Raw genomic sequence first — 23676 nt, forward strand, 5'->3', positions numbered from 1 at the left:
AAGTGCTCAGTACAACAGTAGAGGAGGGGAACACATTAACAGGGGAGAAGACCACAGCTGAGAAAAGTTTATGCATGAGTGCAGAAGAATTACGCCTGGATCACAAAACTGGCCAACATAAACAAGACAAAGGCAACATAAATAGTATGAGCCTGGTCACTACAAATGCTGGGGCGTTATCCAGTAGAAATAAAATACAGTCAAAACCAATGAAAATCCTAAACGAAAACAAATGTGATGACCAAAAAACAAGAAGTGATGATGGAGGAACAAATGAAAGAATGACCAGATCAAAAACAAAAGCTCAAAAGATTGAGAAAACGGTAGGAACTGCCAACAGGGAGATGGAGAAGATGGGCCTGAGAAAGAGAGTGGGTGATAGCTTTGTTACAAACAAAACGAGTCTGACCAGAAAGTCTGAACTGACATTGGAAAATGCTCCAGTTATTACTGAGAAAGGACAGAGCGAATGTAAATGCAGCCCCAAAAATGAAAATAGAGATATGAAAAAAGACGATCTCACAGAGAACACCATTGAGAAAGCAACAAAGACCACCATTAACTTGGAAGTTGGAGCTTCACATCTAAAAGAGGAATCATCTGAGAGTAAGAATGTTAGTAGCAAAAGCACAAAAACTGAGTCTGCAGAAGAGAGAGTGCAAAATAAAACAGGACGAAACAGATCTACAGATATACGGAGAAACAAACCCAAGAGAAAGATGGATATCATGAAAGGTCTAAGACGTGAGAAAATAGGGGTGGTGAAAAGACAAAACCTGAAAGTGGCTGAAATTGGAGTGGCAACCCAAACCCAAAGAAATGAGGTTACTAGAAGTACAAGAAGGTGCAAAGTGAAAAAGATACTTGCTGAAAAGCAGCAAAGAATGATAAATGAAGAGAAAATGCAAACCCTAAGCAGATCAGAGAGGCTGAGCAAAAAAGAACCAGAGAAAAACATTAAGTCTGATCATTGCTCTGTAATGGATACTAGAAGGAGCTTTGATTCACTGCGATCTGATGAGGCAGCAGGAACATCCAGTGTGAAAATGAAGACAAAGAAACCAAATGCTGGAAATCCTATGTTACAAAACCAGGTCAACATAAGCTATCACCAGGTAGAGGCAGGGAAAATGACTAATAAAGCCTCAAAAATGAGCAACTCTAGTTCTGGTATCCAGACAGGAAGCTTTGACTCTGCACTAGTGGAGGAAATTCAGAGCAGGCAGATTCCTATAGACAGGCTTGTAGATATACCAAGAATAACAAGGAGCTTTGTTGCAAACTTAGTTAAGAGGAAAAGAACAGAAAAGCTGGCAGTAGACACGGAAGAGGTAGCAAAAATCATGACATGCAGCAGCGAGAGAGCAAAAAAGGGGAAAGTGAGGACTGAAGAGTCCACACAGCTGAACAGGGCTAGAGGAACGAGGTGCTGTGGTGCATTGGTGGCTGAGGCAACAGCAGAAGAGCTGGCTAAAATAAAGGACAGGGAACTGAGCTCAGATGCATTAGAAGGAAAAGATTCTGACAGGTGTGAGAGAAGATTAAGAAGTGCTTCTGTGCTTGGTATTAGCATTGCAGTCAAGGATAAGTCAAAGGAAACAACTAAGAATAAGAAAAGAGACAGGAGGAGTAGGTATGACAGAGTCAAAAGGCAAAATCAAGCAAGTATAAGGGCGAAGAAGCAAATCAGCAGCTGCACTGCATCCCGACTGCTCCAGATGGAAAAGAGAGGGAAGGAAGGAAAGAAAATGGATGAGGCCATCAGCAAGAGGTTTGTGAAGGAAGAGAGGGATAAAGCCAAGAACGATGCCGAAAGACGCACAATTAGGAGGAGTCCTGGGTCTCTGAGAACACTGGCAGTGAGAGAGCAGAAACATCAAGAAGTGGCCATGAGAAGAAAGAGGATGATACAGGGTGAGATGGAAACACAAACGAGGAAGATAAGAAAAGAAATAGCAAAGGGTACCACAGGCCTGACCTGTGAGCGGAAGGACCTTGAGAATCATCAACAGAGTAGAAGGCTGTATAGGGGGCTTAAGAGCCAAGCTTGGAGCAGGTCCTTGAGAAAGAGCAAGGTTCTGGCCACCCCTCAATCCAGACAAAGAAAAGAGAGAAAAAATGATGGGCAAAAAGAAACGGTGGAAAGCCCAACAAGGCCAAAAAGGGCACGCAGCGAGAGACGCTTGGGGAGCCTTCCAATAAAGAAGCAAAAACAGACAGAAAAATTGAGGTCAGGGTCTCAATTTCAAGTTGCAAATCCATCCAATTGGTCTGCAGATGCCAATGACACACCATCAAGCTCAAAAACACTAAGACGGACATTAAAAAGGGGATCTAGAGCAACACCTGTGACTCACAGACAAAACAGAGGTCAGCAGGGGTCAGCCTGTTCCAGTTCTGTCCTTCGCGAGAAAACGGAGGGAGAGAAGAAAGGGGGAGAAAGGCAGAGTGGAAGGTGTGATATTCCAATCGTAAACAGACAAAAAGGACAAGGAGGTAAAAGAGATGCTGGAAAGAAAAGCAGAGGAAATAAAGGGCAAAAAAAGAAGGAGGGAATTCAAGAGAGGTGGAGTGACAGACTGAGAAAAATGCAAAAAAGGAAGGCAAGATGAAGGCACAAACATCCCGATCAGTTTTCATTATTTTATTTACAAAGTTCATATATTAAAATGTAAAATGACACGTTGACAGCATTCTTTGGTATGAAATCCTTTGGTTCGCGTGTAGATATTTTAAAAAACAGACATACAAAAACAGTCCTTCGGTTGACATTTAAAATACAGTACAAATATCAAGGCACTAACGTCCGTCTGACAGAATGACGGACTTTCACAGTGTACGGATGGCTTTGATTCATAACGTAGAAGACAAGCGAAAGCAAGCAAGAGTCAATCACACAGACCAGTAAACTTTACCCTTGATGCAGTGTACATTAAATGCACACTAAAACACACACTCACACTTTGGCTCACTCACATAACCCACACACACTCAAAAATAGTCTGATAAAATATGTGGCTGCATGGATTCTCTGTACAGATCATATATACTTTTGTCTGTTCTGCAGCCACTTGTCCATCATCTTATTGCAACACAGCCATCCACTAATATATTCTTCCAAGAAGTCTGATGTCATAGTCCTCAGTGAAACTTCTTATTGGTTACTCCATTTCCGTTATGAATGCCATTGTTGTTGCTACTGGCCTTTCCGTTTGGAACGCCGTTGTGATTTCCATCACCCATGACCAGCCCCCCTCCTTCAGACTGGAAGCATTCGTTGAGGAACTTCTGATAGGTTGGGTGAGTTGTCAGCAAGTCATATAATGCAGCTAGTGGAGAAATTTGAAACAATAATTAGACCATATTTTTCAGCGGACAGTTTGAGTCACTGATCTTTCAATAAATATTTCCCAAAAGTATCTCATGAACACCGTACTAGTGTCATAATTTAAAAAATTTTCCTGTTAACTTTCTCATCATGTTAAAATATTATAATGAATGGACCAATAGAAATGGTAAAGAAAAGTCTTGTTACATTAACTTCCATTATAAATTAAGAATGGTTACCATTTTGGAGATACAAGTTTTTGTTCCAATCACAACGATGGGCTGTGCTGTAGTACTTTCACAGACATGGTTTTTCGGACCCCAACAGTGAGTGCGTTTACATGTTACATCAATAACTGATCTCACTCACTCACATTGACCATAATAAGATTTCTGCTGTTACCTAATTATTCAAATGGTCATGTAAACAGCGCACTCCAATTTCTTAGATCAAAGTAAGGTCTAGAAATCTGAATAAGTAATCCAATAAACAGAGCTGGATTTTAGCTCCGTAATCAGATTTCTCAGTGCATGTAAACTCTTACTCTGATTTCTTTCAGATTTCTCAGTCTGTGCATGTGCAAAAACAGACCGCGGTACTGGAAATAAATAAGCAGCGTCGCCGCGAGACTCAGCAAAACACTTTTGGAGCAATGCTGAAACAAACTACATACTTGACAAAATGAAGGAATTTAAATATTCATCTTCTAGATGATGCATGTTCATATTTTCAGGTAAAGTGGCACAATGTTTAAAAAAAAACGCAGTATGAAGTTTTAGTTTTACATTGCATTTACGTCACGTCGTCTTCTGCGAGTTTAGTATCTGGTTGCAGGGCAGAAATCTGATTACTGACTCATGTAGACTGGGAGTTTCGCATTATCTGATTACTCAAGTGCATGTAAATGTGTTGACTGGATTACTGACGAAATCTAATTTTCTGCAGTTATCGGATTATTAAGTGCAGGTAAACATGCTCAGTAATACTGTTCAATGCTCATCCATTTGCATTTGATAACGAATGAATGCCAAGAACAGTCTGGCCATTATAAGCATCTTCAAGCTTTAATGGTTTCTTTAAGCCCAAAAAAATGTGAACACCAAAAGCGACCTAATGTTCCTTCCTCAAAATAATAGATTTGTTTTTGTGTAAATGAAGACAGAACACAGATAAATGGTGCCTTTTGAACCTTGGCCAAAACTGATTAAAATGAGTGCACTCCTACTGACCTTCTGTGGGCTGCCCCCTAGAGGTCAGCGCTGTGTACATCTCTGCAATGTTGTACTGAGGCACTCCTACCAGTGCTGCCATCAGGCCAGAGAGGTCCTCTGCACTTAGCAAACCATCACCATCACTATCATACATCTGGAAGACATACAGACACAGAGTTTCACATTCTGCTTTCTTTTTACTCTCATCCTCTAGACAATGAATGACAGGGGGAGGGTTTTCACAAGATATCAGTTAAACAGAAAACTTAAAAAGAGAAGTTTCAAAATTGTTAAGATTTAAACAAAGTCTTTCAGAGTGGTTTGGTGTGAAATGCTTTATTCTAGAGAAACTTGCTGTCAGAGCTGTTCAAAGAAACTGGATGTCTAAATGGGGGTTAATGCCTCTAAAAGCTACAGAAGGCAATTATGTAAAAAGTGAACTAATATGCTGTCTGATGCCTGAGAACATTGGGCCTCATTCACCAATATATTCCTAAGTTTTTTCTTAAACTTGCTCTTGAGTTTGTGTAGGTTCTGTTCTTACCTAAGAACAAATCCCAAATATGAAAACATTGTTGAATGTCAGAATCTGTGTGAAAACTGTGTAAGAGGGTTTAAGAAGAAATTTGGTGAATGAGGCCTATTGTTTTTACAATAGTTTTAAAAAGGTTTGGGGCTAAAACTTCTTTTAAAAATCCATTCATGGCAGAAATATACGTGCAGTGTGTTCTAAAGCAAAGTAATGCCTAAATCCCCAAAGAAAATTTTATTTTTTCAGATTTAACACTATTTTACCATCATCAATGTTACATAAAAACTCAGAATACACATGTAGACTCACTAGTCATTTTGGATAACAAATAAAAGCGCTACATTTATGTTGCAAACATTGCAACCCTTGGTTTTTATCACCACCACTGTAAAGAAATCTGAGCCAGTATGTTCCTCTACACTCTTAATAAAGATGGTGCTTCAAGCGTTCTTCAGTAAAGAAATGGTTCTTGAAATGTTCTTAAAAGGTTCTTTGCATCATGAAAGGGTTCTTCGGACTGATAGAAAATGTGTGTGAATGTGCTATAGACCAGGGTTCCTCAACCACTGAGCCAAGGACTACAAGTGGGCCGTGAAGCGAATTTAGTCATTAAAATCAGTGAAGAAATAATTAACTTAACAATAAAAAAGAAATAACATGTTTTCAGACAGTTAACAGCATTAATACAAGCCTGCAATAATAGAGCATAGTTGCATCTAGAAACACCTGACCTTGTCCACTCAAACCAATATTCTGCTGATATTTTAGATACACCTTACATATTGGCAAGGTAGGCCCCCACACATCACTCTGTTGAATATTTCCCAAAAATGACATTACATAAAAATATTGAGTTTGACAAACAGGTGGGCCTTCAGGTGGAAAAGGTTGAGAACCTCTGCTATAGATAGTTCTGTATAGAACCTTTTTGAAAAGCGTTCTATATAGCACCCAAAAAGGTTCTTCTATTGTTACAAGCTTGACATCGTAACAATAAAAGAACCCTTTTGGGTGCTATATAGAACCCTTTTCAAAAAGCATCAAGCAAAGGGTTCTTTGAGTGTTTATCGTTCTTTATAGAATGATTGTTTTTACTAAAGAACCCTTAAAGCACCATATTTTTTTAAGAGTGTATAGTGAACCATTTCATGTCAAACCACTCTGAATGTTTGACAGAATTATGGTGAAACTCTGAAGAATTATTCTTTAAATCCAGCCTGTCCGATATGAGAAGAGGTAATGGGCGTTCCTCACTTTGGGCCTTAACATAGCTTATTGAAAAATCCTGCTTTGTGAAACATCCTCCCAGGTTTCTTTCGAGCAAACAGATGCCTCACTACGCTAGCTGGCAACAGAGTAACGTTCTCGCACTGACATTTCATTGTGACATGCAAACAGCTGCTGAAGTTGTAAACACCAACTGTAAAAATCATTCGATGGTCCTTTACCAATAGGCTGTGGCGAGTTGTGAGAGGTGTGTACTTTGACCTCTCCTCCTCTGTTTGCTTTGTTTGTGCCTGACATAATGATGTAGCTTTGTACTGGTATCTGAATGTGTCACTATTGAAAGACTGATGCCAGGCTACATAGCTGCAGGTGCTTTGTTTATTGAGAGAGAAGGGTTCATTACAGGGTAGGCACATATCTGGCATGCTGATTAGGGAAGTGGGGAAATAAAAAAATAAACAAATAAATACAAAAAAAAACAAAAAACAACAACAACAACAAAAAAAAACACCACATATATACACACAAACTCACCGTGAACGCGGTATGAAGGAGAGCTTCTGGACTCCTGAGTCCCGCAGCAGTGCACACACTCAAACAAAGCTGCCTCAGATCCAATGTGTCATTCTAAAACACACACACACACACACACCTTTGTCTTAGTGCGAACGTGTGAATACACTGTTCAAACAAACGCACATGCACAGCCCTTTAATACAAGCTGATAAAGGCTCTCACAAACAAGTTTCAGGGACTTCTATTGATCATTACATTACCACATACTCCCAACACATCACCTTGTGATGCTCACACTATTCTCTATACAGTGCAGACAGAGTATACATAGAATCCATTCACTTTATGCCAACAAAACATGCAGCTGTATACAAAAGGCTGAAAAACATGTAATTTGACCAGGGGTTAAGTTGCTGAGTGCTGAGTTTAGCATGATGGGAAAAACAAAAAGGTGCCATAACTTCTACACATTTAGTACGTTTTCTTTTAAGTAAATTAAACAATAATTGTGCATTAACATGCAGAATTGTGTCCTCTGTACAGTAAAGTGTTCACTAATTTTCACTCACAAAAATTCACAGAACATGGAATTTGACCAGGGGTGCCAAAACATCTGCATACGACTGTAGCTATTCTGTCAACCTCTGCGCTCACGCTACCTTTGAATAGAGTGAACAGATTTTTGCAGCGGTCTTCTTGTCAGTCAGTCCCAGCAAGGAGGTCAGTTGTTCAACAGTTACCAGGGTGTCCTGCTTTGAATGACAGTAGTCAATCATAGTGTTCATCACTGTCTCCACTTGAGCGATGCTAAAACTGGGCAGAGAGAGAGAGAAAGAGAGAGAGAGAGAGAGAGAAAATACAGTGAACAAAACTATAGCATACATGTTTCTTGTCCATTTATGATGTCTGTGTGGATTTAAATACAAAAAACAAACTTAGTTCATTTTACATGACCATTTTCCATCATCCTCTCTTTAAAGGCCTTTACAGACGAAGTGGGATTTATTTGTACAATTCATTCAGACATCAAAAATTGTATTCAAAATACATGCATAACAGAGGACAACGTGTATGCTAAACCTGATTTTTCAGACAGCGAAAAAGTAACATTATTTTATTCGCCTGTAGATTTTGCTAATTTTTGCAAGTGACACAAATTTCTTGACCATTCACATGTCTCTGGCATTGGAATGGCAACAGCCAGTTGTGTCCCAGCAACTACAACTTTCTCACAAACATCAGAAGGGTTAGTTTGCTATGCTTGGTCATGAAAAACCAGCTTAAATGCGTCTCAAACTGGGTTACAGACGTGTGAGCTGTACATGAAAGCTCTCAAAGTTTCAGCTCCTGAAAGAGGTGGTGAAACTGTCTGCATTCCTTTGGCTTTTTCTAAATGGAAAGTAGCCCACCCAATGTTGCCGTTTCCCTGTACCTGTCTTTTTGCACCTGAAGACAAGCTGCTCATTTGTTTGTTTCTGTCATGGGGCTAAACAAACCAGCAATCCAGGCTGAAATACTTTTGCAATCAAACAATCCTGTAATTGAATAAATCTATATAGGCATATATACTACTCATCGCTACTGACCACAAATGCCAGTACTAATTACAAAACAAAGACATGAGAAAAAGGCTGTCATGCATGGTCTGTCTTTCATACATACAACCCACACACACACACACACACACACACACACACACACACACCCTTACCTGTGACGTTTGAGCAGTTTAAGGGTTTCCCCTGCTGGAGACTCTAAAGGAAGAGACAGACCACCTAACTTTGTGGCAGGAAAAAGACCCTCCATTACATAGTCTGTAGCAGGAACTCCTAAGGCTCTGAAATAAACACACACATATGATACAGAAAAGGCCATTTCAATCATATAAATCCTGTGACACGCTACATAAAATCAAATACAAGTTAGGCATCACTACACAATCTGACTGGTTGAAAGGTGTTTTGTAACTAGTAACTACAGATGACACGATACAAATATTAAAACCTTAATATTTCTTCTTTTAGAACTGCTTGTTTTTAATTGAGCCACTTTATTAAGATGCACATCTAAAAATAGGCTGCTATGCTGAAACTACTGAAACTCTCTCTTACCCCACAGAAAGACACATACATCACAACACACAAGTACAATTTCAGGGTAGATTTGTTACAGATTGGATTGGAATCATTCCTTCTTCCCTTCAGAGATCCTATCCAGCATTATCTGCAGATACCGGCACCAGAACTAAACAATGAGTGGGGCATCCGAAAATCATGGAAGGGCTGCGGTGAGGCTACAGAGTATCCATGTGTACTAGGTATGATATAAAAAAGGCTATAGAATTTGTTCTGGTTGGTGTGAAGTGACCACATTTTGGATAGTTATATACTGGATGAACATCTAACAGCACCAGTTTTTCCTTATAACTTTTAATTTTACTCACACTCAAATTTGATTGGTCTGTTTTGTTAAAAATCACTAGTCTCATGTGACCAAATGACTAGATTCAATACCAGGTGCTACAGACTTCTTAGCCAGATTATTTGACTGATCTGAAAACTTTCTTTAGCTTTCAGCTCATGCAAGCTCAGAGAACAAACAGCAAAAGGAAGTTAAAACTACAGATATGGACTATAAGTACAGTATAGTACAGCACTGAAAACATGGCACACACAAAGCAAACTGCTGACTCACTTGGCCATGAGTTTCTGCACATTATCTGCATACAGCTCTGGATTCTCCTTTTCTTGCTGGGAAGGCGTGTAGACCGGCAGGAACTGCAGCCAAACAGGCAGACAATCTGTTAACACTTGTCTCAGCAGTCACAGCTCAAAAATATACATATACATGAATGAATAAATAAATAAAATCACATATGACTGGCTCAAAGAGATGACAAAGACCCCATACCTCCACAGTAACATTGGTGTAGAATTGAGAAGTGGTGTACCAGAGACATTCGAGCCTAGAAGCAAAAGAACCAATATTTTTACACATTTACTTCTGCTTTAATTATTGCTCAAATATCAAGGTAATGTACACAAACAATATCATTATATATATACACATATAAACATTCCTACCAGGATATTCCTTTCCAAGTCCAGCGGACAGTGTCCTGCAAAAGAAATGTCTCAGGATTTTAAAGCAGTTCAAATAATTTGACAGCACTCAACAAATGACTTGGATGAATGAATGAATGTCAAATAAAGGCAGATTATTCGCAAGCTATCATCAAACCACTCTTGTTTACATATCAACATAAGATACTGCTTACTATTCTATTACTATTATATATATTAGATTTAGAGCTATTATTATTATTATATATTATTCTCAAGCTATTATCAACAACTGCATCATGCAGACTTTGAAAAATCAGAGTAATTTGTCTTCAATAAAAACTTGAAGCTCAATACAAATTAAAGCAGAACTCCACCAATTTGTCAAATCTTCTACACAAAAAAATTGTTCAGAAGGAAACAAAGTCATTCAGAGTGCTTTGGTGTGAAATGCTGAGTTTGAATTGGTCACAGTGGTGGTGATAGGAACCAGATGTCCACCTCTAAAAGCTCCCTCACAGAAAGTTAGATTTCCCTCACTCACCAGTTTATTAGGATAGTGGAGCAACACTGGCTGCACTGGAACACCTGCCAAGAAAGCACCTATGAAACAGAACGAGAGAGAGAGAGAGAGAATCAAATAAGAATCACTGATCAACTGACATTTCACATAATGTTTTAATTTATTTATTCAGTCTAACCCAACCTAGTTTAACCCACCAACTTTTCAGTTTTCTCAATTAAGTCATAAATCTAAATAATCTAAGCTACTCTTTTCTGGCAGTGTAGCAATGTAGCTAGTTTGAGCTCCAAAGATAAAAATGACAGAGCCTCTGAAATGACGTGGTGTACTGTTTATTTAGGCAAAATCTTGTGAGCACCAGACACTATGCAGCGAGCACCAGGCACTATGCCATAAATACCAGAGACTATGCGGCGAGCACCAGGCACTATGCCATAAGTACCAGACACTATGCAGTAAGTACCAGACACTATGTGGTGAGAACCAGATACTATGCAGTAAGCACCAGACACTATGCGGTAAGCGCCAGACACTATGCGGTGAGCACCAGACACTATGTGGTGAGCACCAGACACTATCCGGTAAGCACCAGACACTACGCGGCAAGCACGAGGCAGTATGCATTGAGAACCAGACGCTATGCGGCGAGCACCAGGCACTATGCCGTAAGTACCAGATACTATGCTTTGAGAACCAGATACTATGCGGTCAGTACCAGACACTATGTGGTGAGAACCAGATACTATCCAGTGAGCACCAGACACTCTGCGGCGAGCACCAGACACCATGCGGTGTATGTGATATTTTTTTCTCTTTTATCTGTGGGGAAAAATGTTATGGTTTTATCATTTATGTATGCAGAACAGTTCAGATACTATGAGCTGAGCACCAGAAACTATCAGGTGAGCACCAGTAAAATTAAATGAGAGGCAAAAATGATTGCTGTCCCCATCATTTAATATTCTGATATCTGTATGATAAGCAATATATTCTTTTTTAGTACAACAAAACAACTGGAGCTATTCTGTTGCAAAGGTTAGATATGACCAGATATGACCAGTAGTTCTGGCAACACTGGTTGAGAAGCATTCAACCCGTGTTATTAGTGATATTTTTTATATTTATGATAGATTTTTACAATAGCCATCATTCTGCTGAGCACTGGTTGCCAAGTAACTTGACACATCCTCCACTGAAAACAGACTTTTTTTTTCTGCAAATGTAGCACTGTTTCTATTTATTTGAGTATTTATTGGAAACAAATGTGCTATAGCTTTTGCACAGGCCACATTTTATGCCTTTTTATTTTCCAATATGTTGAATTCAGCAAATAAACAGTAATTGCGTGTTCAAATGTGCAGAAGTGTGTTCTCTGTAGAGAATGTGTTCACTGAGAAAATTAACAAAACATGTAATTTGACCAGGGGTGCCCAAACCATTGCACATGCATGTACACAAACAGAAAACGCTATATCAAATGACTTATGTCAGATAATATTTGACCTTCAGCCCATTTAGTCAGATTCTGAAGAGGTGAGCAGATCCAAGTCAAAGTCCAAACCTGTCGTAGCCCCTAAGAAAGCTTTTTGGTCAGCAGCTGAGCTGCTAAAACAAACTTGAAACAGGCAGAAACTATTATTTATATATGAAAAATTGACAAAAACGTTTATAACAAAAAAATGGACAAAAACGAACATTATATAGCGTCAGTTTCATAACTGTCATTAATAAAGCACACTTGATATGATGATGAGGGCTTTCTTTCTTCACTTCTCTATTTGTTTAGCAGAACTGTTGTGTAACAGTAACAGGTCATGTGTTATTGTGAACAACATTACGGCTCTGATGATCCGAGATGATGTCGCCTTTGGCATTTGTGCCTGCAACCAAATTCCAGCTGAGATGTTATTTGTGTTAACTATACTCCCTCTTTTGCTCTGTGGCTTAATTATAGAATGATGTGTAAAATAAAAAGCCCAAGTCTGTACCAAGTTATAACCGATGCTGCAGACTAATCGGTGCAGCCCTGTCCACTTGTCTGTTCTGCTTATATAGGATCTGCCCCTCTGGGCCTTGATTACAGCCAGCCGTTTCTTTTTTATTGGTCTGATCACCATCACTTACCAGGCTTGAACTTAATGAGGGCTCGGCCGTTAGTGGTGGTTCCCTCAGGGAACATGAGCATCTGAGAGAGAGAGAGAGAGAGAGAGAGAGAGAGAGAGAGAGAGAGAGAGAGAATATGAAAGAGAGAAAGAGACAAAGAGTGCAAGGGTGGAGGCAGAAAGACAGACAGAGAGAGAGAGAGAGACAGAGAGAGAGAGAGAGAGAGAGAGAGAGAGAAACAGGCGGTCACATTCCTTTAAATCAGTACGTGCAGTTGATGTTAAAGCTGGTTGGTCATGTTCAGCAGGTGACTGCAGGGTGCTGTGTCAAACAAGTTTCTTCAGACAACCTTTGACCTTGCATCACACCATACCTGAGGCCAGTAGCCGTTGGAGGTGAGTCTCTCTTTGATCTGAGTCACACATTTTCTCCTGGACTCAGGATCCTTCCTGCTCACCAACACCGACTGATTAAACTCCAACAGTGCTGAGAGAGAGAAAGAAAAGAGAAAAGAGTACTTAGTTATAGTATATATATCTCTCAATATTTTGAATTTATTATGTGTATAATGTAATGCCCTCATGTGAGAAGTTACTGATCCACCAAGCACTCAAAACACATTTATCCGCATTAAGTCTGATGCCGCTTTGATTTACCTGACTACCACTACTTCATAACTCCTTAAGGGGGCGCTAATCACTTTGTGGTAAGGAATAAAAGTTAGCTAGTTAAAGAAGCATCAGAAGCACCCAGTCGTGGTCCTGGAGATCTACCAACCTACTGAGTTCATATCCAAAACATCTGATTCTAGTATTGAGACGCTCCTGAAGGCCTTCAGTACCTGGATCAGGTGTTTAAAAATCGTGAACATCTGCACCAATTTAACCACTTCAAACTATTCATAGTTCTTCGCTGTGTTGCTACGGCTCTGCAACTGCAGTCTCTTAAATATGAAGGTCCACTGATGGCTCTCTTGATAAGTTACATGAAATGTGTTTTGCTTATACATGATTATTCACGGTTGTTTCCTGATCCTGCCATGCTGTGAATAAATATCATTTATAAGCAAACCACATCGCTGATGCTGGCAATATTAGTAATATCAGTAAGATTAGCACTGAAAAGTGCTAACAGAAGAGTGGAGAGCTGCAGTTTCCCTTAAAACAAGACGTAACAGAGCTATGCAAGCCAGAGGCCTACAATCACAGATGAGGTGGAACGTGCAGCCACTGTTGCTCTCACTGGACATCTGTATAGAAAAGTGGAAACGACGTTCACCCTATTTTCATGCTCTGCACTGAGGTGATTTTATGTTCAGGATCATGTTGAATTAAAAGGTAAGTAAGAAATACACTTTTGTCCTCTCATATAACTAACAAATTGCACTGCATTTTAAGTGGAAAACTAATCTTTCTTTATGATCAGATTAGAGGACATATGAAAAATACAGCTCATTTTGATTACTAACCATGTCAGTTTGTGTAGTTAATGATTATTAGAAGTGTTTGACAGCTCTAATTATAAGTTATGTAAAATGTATGCAAAAGTTTTAGGCATCTGTGAAAACTGAATTTATGCAAAACACAATTTGAAAAATACTAGAAAAAACGCTAAAATTAGAATCAGTACAAATAATGTTAATACAATACGTGGAGATCTTGCTAACGTTCTTGTGTTTAACCAGTTTCAAATCTTTTTTTCTTGGCAGCCAAGTATTATTTGTAGTTATCATCCAACACCTGGAGTGACTAATCAATACTTCATTATCTTAATTCATGTGTGCTGGTGATGGAATTTTAAAAAAATCCATACAATTTGGTCAAAGAGAACCAAAAAATAAAATAAAAAAAAAACTCAAGAAGTACTTTTTTCCAAAATAAGAAATTCTTGTTACCTTTTCTCTATTTTTTTGTTTATTTGCGTCCATGCTAACAATGTTTTTACTAGCAAAAACACACTTACTATGCAGATAAAGAGTGTAAACAACGTATTTAGGTGCCTGAAACCTGCTCAGTGTTGTTTATCTCATTATAGCAACTTACTGCAGAATCGCCTGTATAGCTAGGCCTTTATTATCATGAGCAAAATTATAACACAACAGTATCATATTATACTACATCATAACTTGTGTGTGTCCTTCTCTAAAACATCATCTCCTTTCTCCTCATCCTCAGTGTCTCGCTCACCTCCTATAACCGGCAGCTTAGCGTTTTCTGAGCGTGACACCACTGTAGGCAGCCCTGACATGCACAGCACCAGCATGTCCAAGAACCCACTGTGGGGCGCTACAGCCAGCACCGGCGCCTCCTGCTGCGTCGCCTGACGACCCTTAACCTTTATCCACAGAAAGCCGGTGAAGAAGAACACCCCTCGACTCAGGAAGAGGATGATGGGATGAAACAGCCACTGTCGCCAGCCCTCCACCGGCCGCGCCCGGTCCACCTCCGACAGCCCGGCCAATCGCAGCCGAGCTATGGGCCACATGAGGAGGAAGAACAGGACGGCGAGAGCGATGCGAATGGGGAAGAAAATGCAGCCCAGTAAGATTGTCTGCAAACAGGAGGAGGAACAAGTTACACAGACATTCAACAAAAAAAGTTCATCTCTGATGTCAAAATTATTTAATTATAGTAAATTTACTGCAGAAAACCTCAAATTTCAAGATTTGATCATTTTGGGATGGTTCTAAATTCTTTATTTATTTTCCTCGCATATTACATTAGCAAGGTAACAGATGATATTTTAGTTTGCATTAATGAAGTTAAGCAAACCCATGCTTCATTAACACTGTATGCTACAAGAATGTCTGGCATGACTTGTTTTGATTAGACCATTTTCTCCTCTTAAAAGTACACCAGATGGAATTTCACAGTGTTAAGAAAGTAAACAACAGCATCGCCCAGCCCTAACTACAGAAACTATTTACCCAATAGTAGAACACATTTAATAAAATACGCCAAGCTTTACCTTCTAAAGAAGTGCCATTTTTCAATAAAGCTACAAAGCAGGGTGGGCAGTATGACAATATTTATCGTCACTGTGATAAATTACATCATAATGTGTCAAAATATGCTTTTCTGAGCATATTCTGGATATTGCCAGTGCTTAAATGACACTGACAAACTGCATGATTTATTACAAAGAGAGCATAATTAGGTCTTTTTAACTGGAACAATTTGGTTTGTCACCTTTTTAGTGTACTGGGCTACAATACAGTTTAAACTCTTGATCAAAAGTTGGCCCTGCAAAATATTAGACAGAGCTCGTAAACTCTAAGAGTTTAGAACAACTTACACTACATTACAATTCATTTACATTAACTAGTAAAAGCAGCAACCCATCCAAGTATTAAGTACTTTGCTCTGAGCTACAGGTTTCTGCCAGGAGCAAACGCATGAACATCCATACAATGTATCCACAACCCCCAAGCGTCTATTATCAAAACTCTACAGGGCTCAGAAGCTATCACAATAGCACCACTTGAAGTGCCAAACTTAAAGGGGAACTCCACCGATTTTTCAAAACTTCTACATAATTAAATAGTTAAGATGTAAATGGTTGAGAATCAGAGTGCTTTGATGCGAAACGGTCCATTTTAGAGAAACTTGCAGTCAGAATTGTTCACAGTGGTGTCCGTCGTGCCTCTAAAAGCTCCCTCACAAAAAGTTACTACATGTAATTGTTATAATTGCATGACACATTGTTTGTGATAGTTTTGTGATAAGGTTTTGGCTTAAAATGCATTTTAAACCACCTACTTCCATGTATTTTAATCCATTCATGGTGGAGGAGTACATGCGAGGCAAAAAATAGTCCCTAAAGAAAATCAGTATTTCAGATTTATCTATTTTACCATCATCAACATGACATATAAAACTCAGAAGACATGTCTAGGTTCACTGGTGGTTTGGGATAGTAAATAAGATGCCCATATTTGTGTTGTAGACATTGTGACACCTGGTTCCTATCGCTGTAAAGAAATCTGAGTCTGTAAAAACATCAAAACACTCTGAATGACTTCGTTTACATCTCAAGGAGTGACTTGATCAGAAATTCGAAAAATTGGTGGAATTCCCCTTTTATTACACTGCTCAAAGCCTACAGAGATCTGTATGGCTTTTAGACTGGACAGCTAAGGAAAACAAAACCAGTTAATTTACATGCATCGCAGAAATTTGCATATTAGGCTGTCATGACTGCAGCTTATAACGTCAACTTCGTAGCGTAGGGGTAGTTGCCAGGGCAACCGTCGCCAGCTTCTCAACTGTACATGTATCAGTATAGCGGCTCCAACCCTTCACACTGTTTTTAGTAGCACCGAGTCTGCGCAGTTCCTGGGAGATGCCCTTCACGTAACGTACACAAACCAAATTCCCTGACAACACGGACGTAATATGCTTCTCAAACGTATGAAAAGCATCCTGGGGAAAAACTGGGCGATTTTTCCAACCTCTTTATACCTCCATGCTGTGATATTGTAAAGATTTTAACACCACAGAAGCGCCCTCTCACTGCGTTAACCGAGAGCAGCCCCGCGAACTCTTAAACTGCGCATGCGCGCACTCAAGGAGAAACGGCGTGTAAGTCAATCCAGAGAGACTAGGCCACTGTCATTTCAGAGGAAAACGGTGTTTAAACACTTTAAACGACACAAAGTGGTAAAACACACAGAGAAAGGAGCCGTACCTGAACTTTCTGCACTCCTGTTGGCTTCACATCGTGAACGAACGGGTGCGCCGTTGTAGTTGTGGCGGCTCCTCGGCATCTCTGAAATCTCTCCATGGCGACGCCAACGGCAGAAAAAAACTCCCCTCGTCCCTGTGGAAAGCTATTTAAAGCTTTTTACGGCTATTCTAAGCCACCTAATGCCGTTAAAAGTTATTCAGAGTCCACAGAAATCCACCGAGAGCCTCTAAAACCTTCGGAGGAGTAGCTCGACGAGTTCACTTCACGTTAGCCTTCAGTTTTGTTAGCTGAGGAAAAGCCAAAAGTGGTCCCGAGTGAAAGTTTTGCGTGAGTAAATGTAAAAGGAAGCACAAAACATAAAAAAAAACACTGAAACCGCGTGAGAAAGGGTGCAGAACGTGCTCCAAAACACAGGTCGGAGGGTTTGAGCTCAGTACGCTAACAAAACTGCCTTCCTCGTCCACATGGCGTGAAGGATGAGTGTTGATTGAGAGGAGGAATGGGCCAAGCTTTTTTAAAACACACACCCCAGACTACCTGACCCGCCCACTGCTAACACACACACACACACACACACTCTCAGCCTTCCCCTCGAAGCTACAGACGGTCTTCATCGACTGTGGTGTCCATTCGAGTCGAACTGGTTGTCGAAATGACTGAAACCAGTTACGCCCTCCGTGAATGAAAAAGCAGTTTTGTATTGTTGTACATTGTTGTTCTTATTTCACAACAATGAATCATACGACCAGCCACCCCCACCCCCACCCCCACTCTTGAAAAGATGGTTCTTTAAGGCAATTGCTCTGTATAGAACCAGAAGTGGTCCATGGAGACTGTGTTTTGGAAATGGTTCTGTTTAGCACCAAAAAGAGTTCTTCTGTTGTTATTAATAGCTCGTAATGACCGTTTTGGTGTTTGTTTTCAAAACATGTTCTCCATCAATCTGAAGAACCATTTCATCATAGAAAGAACCATTTAAGCATGAAATTGTTCTATATAGAACTCATGGTTCCCTTTACTAATTCCCTCTACTTAAGAACCCTTGAAGAACCATCTTTTTAAGAATGTAAGACCACCCCACCCCCAATCCGCCACACCCATCACCAGAGCTGGTGGGCCTGGGGGGCCAATAATGCGATTGCAAACTAAAGGGCCTATATCTTTTGTTACTGTGCTTTTAAGACTTGAGATATGTAAATGACCTCTGTTTTTATTGGCTGCCGTATGTTGCGCCTCATTAAAATAGCATATGTTGGTTTATGTAGTAAAAAATAGTCATGATTCATTTGTACATGACCTCTTTCCAATCACTCTTTGTCCCAGAGTGTTTTGTTGCCGTGCCTTTCAGATTGATATATGTAAATGACCCCGTTCTTATTAGCTGCGTTATGTTGCGCCTCATTCGAAAAGCAGTCCAGAGTGAAACACTCTTTATAACTTAACAAACATAAATGGTACGGAGCTAAACTGCTGTAGGCTGAATAGGTGTGTGTAAATATGTTGGATTTTGTGACATCACAAAAACAGTGACTTCAAAATGCGGACTGTGTGAACGAGGGAGAGAATGGTATGTTCTGAAACTTTAATTCTGCTTCCATAATACGTCAAACTATGTGATGTGGGCCCTTTAATTGTTAAGACAACATTGAATAATGTAGTATATGATTAAAATTGCAGCCCCCTTAATCATGTTCTTTTGTTTAAAATGGAAAAGAATCAATACTTCATTCATTTTAATCAGGAAAAAAGTTTAATAAATGATCGGGTAAATTCAGTAAAACAATAATTATCTATATACAAGGGAGCTGAAAACTGAGTCTACTAAATTGGCTTATATCTGAGACTACTAAATTGGCTTAAATCTAAGTAAGCACAAATAAAGTAGTAATATGCATTAATAACACATTTTTCTGCCAGTATCATGATTGAACAAATAATAAAGAAACTTGTAGCAGCATATAGCAGGAAATGACCCAGGATAGGACCCATTTTCAGGCATAGTTGCAATATGAGTCAGTATGAAGTGTGTGCGTTCTGTACTGAGAGCTTCAGAACGTTACGTAACCTTACAGCTGTAAACGGAGTGCTTCCCTTCTGGCGTCTGTACAGAAAGTTCATTACTACCTCTCAACTGCCCAGCCAAAAGGACATTCTTGGCTAAGTTGCCGTTTAACTACACTCCATATACGCTCTCGAATTCACCAATTCATAAGATGTTTATGATTTGTATTAGGCTTTTTTCAAGAAGTTATCTCAGATATTAACACTTCACAGTCTATTATATCTCCAGTCAGTGTCATTCATGTTTCCCAGTCAAAAATATCAGTCAAAAATATCACTTTCCAAATGATTCTCTTTGATTTCTGCCACACTATATGTCCAAAAGTTTGTAGACACCTGCTTGTCCAATGTTAATCATGGGTATTAATATTAATAAGCTAGCACACCTAGCAAATCAGTATCTGCACATAGATTCACATCTTGTAATATATATATATATATATATATATATATATATATATATATATATATATATATATATATATATATATATGCATGCTGCCCTTTACATTGTGTGAATTTCATGATGAATGGACCAAAAGAAATGACCCAAAATTACTTGGAAATATGTCTGGTTCTATAGACTTACATTAAAATTTCTTCCGACAATAGTGATATATATATATATATGTATACCCTGCTTGCCACTTGTCTACCTGAGACTCACTAATTCCATATATGTAAAAGTGTACAGTTGCACATATCATAGCTTTTAGTAACCTGTATTACTGTGACAAAACTGTACACTGGAAATGGTGCAATACTGGTGTTTATAAATGTGTATATTTAGAGTCTAATGTGTATATTCTTTTTATTACATTTTTTATATATAGAACTATAAGGGGGCTACGTACTTAAGATTTTCACTCACCTTCGCACCTGTGTTAATATAATGTGACAGTAAAGGTGATTTCGATTTGATTTGATTTGGCAGTCTCTTCCCCCTTTGCCTCAGTAACAGCCTCTACTTTTCTAAGAAAAGGCTTTACAGTAAATATTGGAACACTGCTGTAAGGATTTGAGTACATTCAGTCACGTGATGATGGATGATTAGTTCTGAATCACAAATGCCACTCCAACTCATTAGTTCCACTGCTCCAAAGCTCAATGCTGGGGGCTTTATACCCCTCTAGCTGACACTTGGCATTGGGCTTGGTGACTTTAGGCTCATGTGCAGCTTCTCCAGGCACCCCATTCTATCGGCAATGCTTTTTTCTGGAGATTACATAAGCTATGTGTACACAATTCAATGCCTGTGTCAGCAGTACACACACACACACACATCTTCTAAGCTGCTTATCCTTCTGGGTCGCAGGGGGAGCTGGAGCCTATTCCAGCAGTCCGTGTCAGCAGTAGGTGCACCTAAATGTAGCTGAATTTAGTAATCAGAAGAGGTGTCTGGATTCTTTTGTACATTTAGTATATTTATATTAGTGACATGAAAATATGACTGCAAGTGTGTCTGAATAACAAACTACACCACACCACTCCAACGCCCCTTCTAATTAGTGAATTCAGCTGCTTTAAGCTTTACTCATTGCTGAATGCTATTGTGCACAAACAGCTTGTGTAATCTAAATGGATAAGCATTACCAATAGAATGGGACAGTTTGAAGAGGACTCACAGGAGCTTAAGTTCACAATGCCCAGTGCCAAGCGTCTGCTAGAGGGGTATAAAAAAACCCCAGCATTGGCATTGGTGATGTGTTCTCAGGAGTGATGGAGCTCCATCCAGTACCTTTGGGGTTCAGAAATGCTCATCTTACATCAGTACCTGACCACACTAATGCTCTTGTAGATGCAATCAAATCCTCACAGCAATGATCCAACATCTAGTGTGAAAGAGGAGAGTAGAGGCTGTTACTGCAAAAAAAGAGAGACAAACTCCCTATTAATACCCTTCATTTCAGAAGAAATGGTGGGTAAGCAGGTGTCTACAAACTTTTATACACATGGTGTACATGTTAGGTTAGAGGTCAAGCAGTCTGTAAGGTTAGGATGTTGGGTCACTAAAGCAATACTGTAAGTACTGATATTTCAGATCCTGCTTACTTCAGAGAATCTATCTTTCCATATAAAAGTTGATACAAAGGTGATCAAATAAATATAATACGTACATACATATACATACATACATACATATACATACATCATCTAAACCGCTTACCTTTCTGGGTCGCGGTGGGGTGCTGGAGCCTATATAAATACAATAAATAAATATAAATATAAAAGATAGGACCTAATACACACATTATTCAGGTATATTGTGATGGGCCCAATATTAGCTATGATGTTATTTCTTGGGGAGCACAATTTTACAATAATTATTGTGATGAGCCTGTCACTCAAAATACATAGTAATACAGAAGGAAATGTATTTCTAATTCACCTTGACTTTAGTTGGCTAATCCAGTGGTGTCCAGTCTTATCTGGAAAGGGTGTGTGGTGGTGTGGCTGCAGGCTTTCATTCCAACAAAGCAGGAGCTCACACAATCAATTTATTAAGTACAATCAGGGTGTGTTCCTGCTTGTTTGGAGTGAAAACCTGCAGCCACGCCAGCCCTTTGTGGATAAGACTCGTCACCAGTGGATTAGACAGCTAAAGTCAATGTGAATAAGAAACACATTTCCTTCTGTATTACTGTGTATTTTTGAGTGAAACACAGTGAGGGAGGGTCTCTAAACTAGCCAAGCATTGTACCTGACAGTTAAGCATGCCTTGGAAGTGTATATGTGTATATACACTTGTGTATATGTCCAGTACTATTAAAATATAACGTATAAACCAAATGGGAATGTTTTGTTGATCATAAAAAAAAACATGACAAACAGGCAAAATTCCTCTACTTATAGGCCACCACTGTTGCACTTTGATTATGTCTTATGGTTGCAGTGGAGTGAGTCCTACGGAAAACAACACAATCAAAAAAATGTTTCTCTTGAGTGATGTCACACTCTAGCTAAAGCTAAAGAAAGGCTGAATGATATATTAGAGTTAAATGAGATATTTAGCTGGCTGTTCCTCTCTCTGTGGACTAGAGAGCGAGCAACCATTTGATGTGGCAACAAAAATGGCAGGCTAGTAATAAAAGGACTGTCTATTTGTAATAATAAAGTATTTTGCCTGAAATTTTAATGGTATTCGACACGTACATCATATTTGGGCCTACATTCATTGGAGGGGACATGCACCACTGCATTATTCACTGAAGGGGACATGCATCATTGCATTATACATTGGAGGGGACATGCGCCACTGCATTGTCAACCGCATTGTATTTATGCAATTTACCTCTTATTTTTGTACTGCACATTACTTTTTAGTGTTTGTAGTATATTTTTATTTTATTCTATTCTATTATTTATCTTTACTTTCTATTATGCATCCGTAAACACTATAAGACAATACTTTGCTCCTGTTCATTCTGCTTCTGTTTAGCTCTTTACTGTGTTTTGTACTGTTGCAGTAGAAGAATTCCCCTCTGGGATTAATAAAATGATCTGTCTGTCTGTCTGTCTGTCTTAACAGTAAGGGTTCCCTTTAATGAAAGGGGAGAGGTTAGAGCGGGAGTGGGCATTATGTGAGGTGATGAAAGCGAAAATACGTCATTTTAGAGGCAGACAAAAGTCATGTTTGAACTCACTGAAATGTCTGGTTCAGTTGCAGGTTGACTTCAGTACTAATGCACAGGTTTTCAGGTAAATTTTTACTGATGTCTGCATTTATATCATTTTCAAAGTATAAATCACACATATTTCAGTTTTCACGTTCACAAGAAGTGTATTACTTGGCAGCCAATCAGTGGTATCGCCCATGTCTATTAATCTCCTTTCGACTTCTGACCTTGACAATCTGCAACGTCTGAATGAAGCATCATTTCACAGTGTTAAAAGATGGCTGTAAAGTCCAACCTCATCAGATCTCTGTGATTATTTTCGACTCACTTGAAGACTGTATTGTGTCTAAAACAAGTTCAACTTTCTCATATTTTGCTGCGGTGTCTCAGTCTGTCCTGGCTATATTTTTGCGTGGTGAACATGACTAATGGGTTTCTGTTTAAAGCCTGTAACCATGTCACCCTGCAGGAACATTATATTGCATTGTTCCTGTAAGGTCATTACACAGACATTTCTCACTGTTGCTTTGCTATATGTTGAATGTCACGTAAACATCTGATTACATCTCTTGAAAAGTGAAACGATCTCATGCTTACATGACAGTTTTGCCAAATTGTAGGCATAAATGACCCTCACGCTTTTGACTCATCTGTCCCAGTTCTCACAAATAATCTCTCTTTTCTTTTCAGACATGTGTTTATGTGATATGATCAAACAAAAAGGTAAATAGAAGAGTTTGATGTTCTATGGAAGCATTGTTAAAATTTCAAAACACTATTCCTTCCCTTGTTCAAGTCATTGTTTTTGTG

General features: G+C 39.1%; 1 protein-coding gene across 1 annotated transcript; it reads right to left on the bottom strand.

Moving 5' to 3' along the window:
• Positions 1-2638: 2638 nt before the first annotated feature.
• On the bottom strand, positions 2639-17875 carry lpcat4 (lysophosphatidylcholine acyltransferase 4). The gene is made up of 13 exons (XM_036564088.1): positions 17189-17875; positions 14689-15052; positions 12876-12988; positions 12524-12584; positions 10421-10479; positions 9898-9932; positions 9725-9779; positions 9509-9591; positions 8526-8651; positions 7474-7627; positions 6833-6925; positions 4558-4693; positions 2639-3329 (listed from the first exon to the last, which is right to left on the bottom strand). The coding sequence occupies exons 1-13, from the start codon at positions 17282-17284 to the stop codon at positions 3142-3144; spliced, it is 1563 nt and encodes a 520-aa protein (XP_036419981.1). The 5' UTR covers positions 17285-17875; the 3' UTR covers positions 2639-3141.
• Between the last annotated feature and the right edge of the window lie 5801 nt (positions 17876-23676).

The sequence above is a fragment of the Colossoma macropomum genome, unplaced genomic scaffold (assembly GCF_904425465.1).
Source record: "Colossoma macropomum unplaced genomic scaffold, Colossoma_macropomum, whole genome shotgun sequence".
In the NCBI taxonomy this organism is placed as follows: domain Eukaryota; kingdom Metazoa; phylum Chordata; class Actinopteri; order Characiformes; family Serrasalmidae; genus Colossoma; species Colossoma macropomum.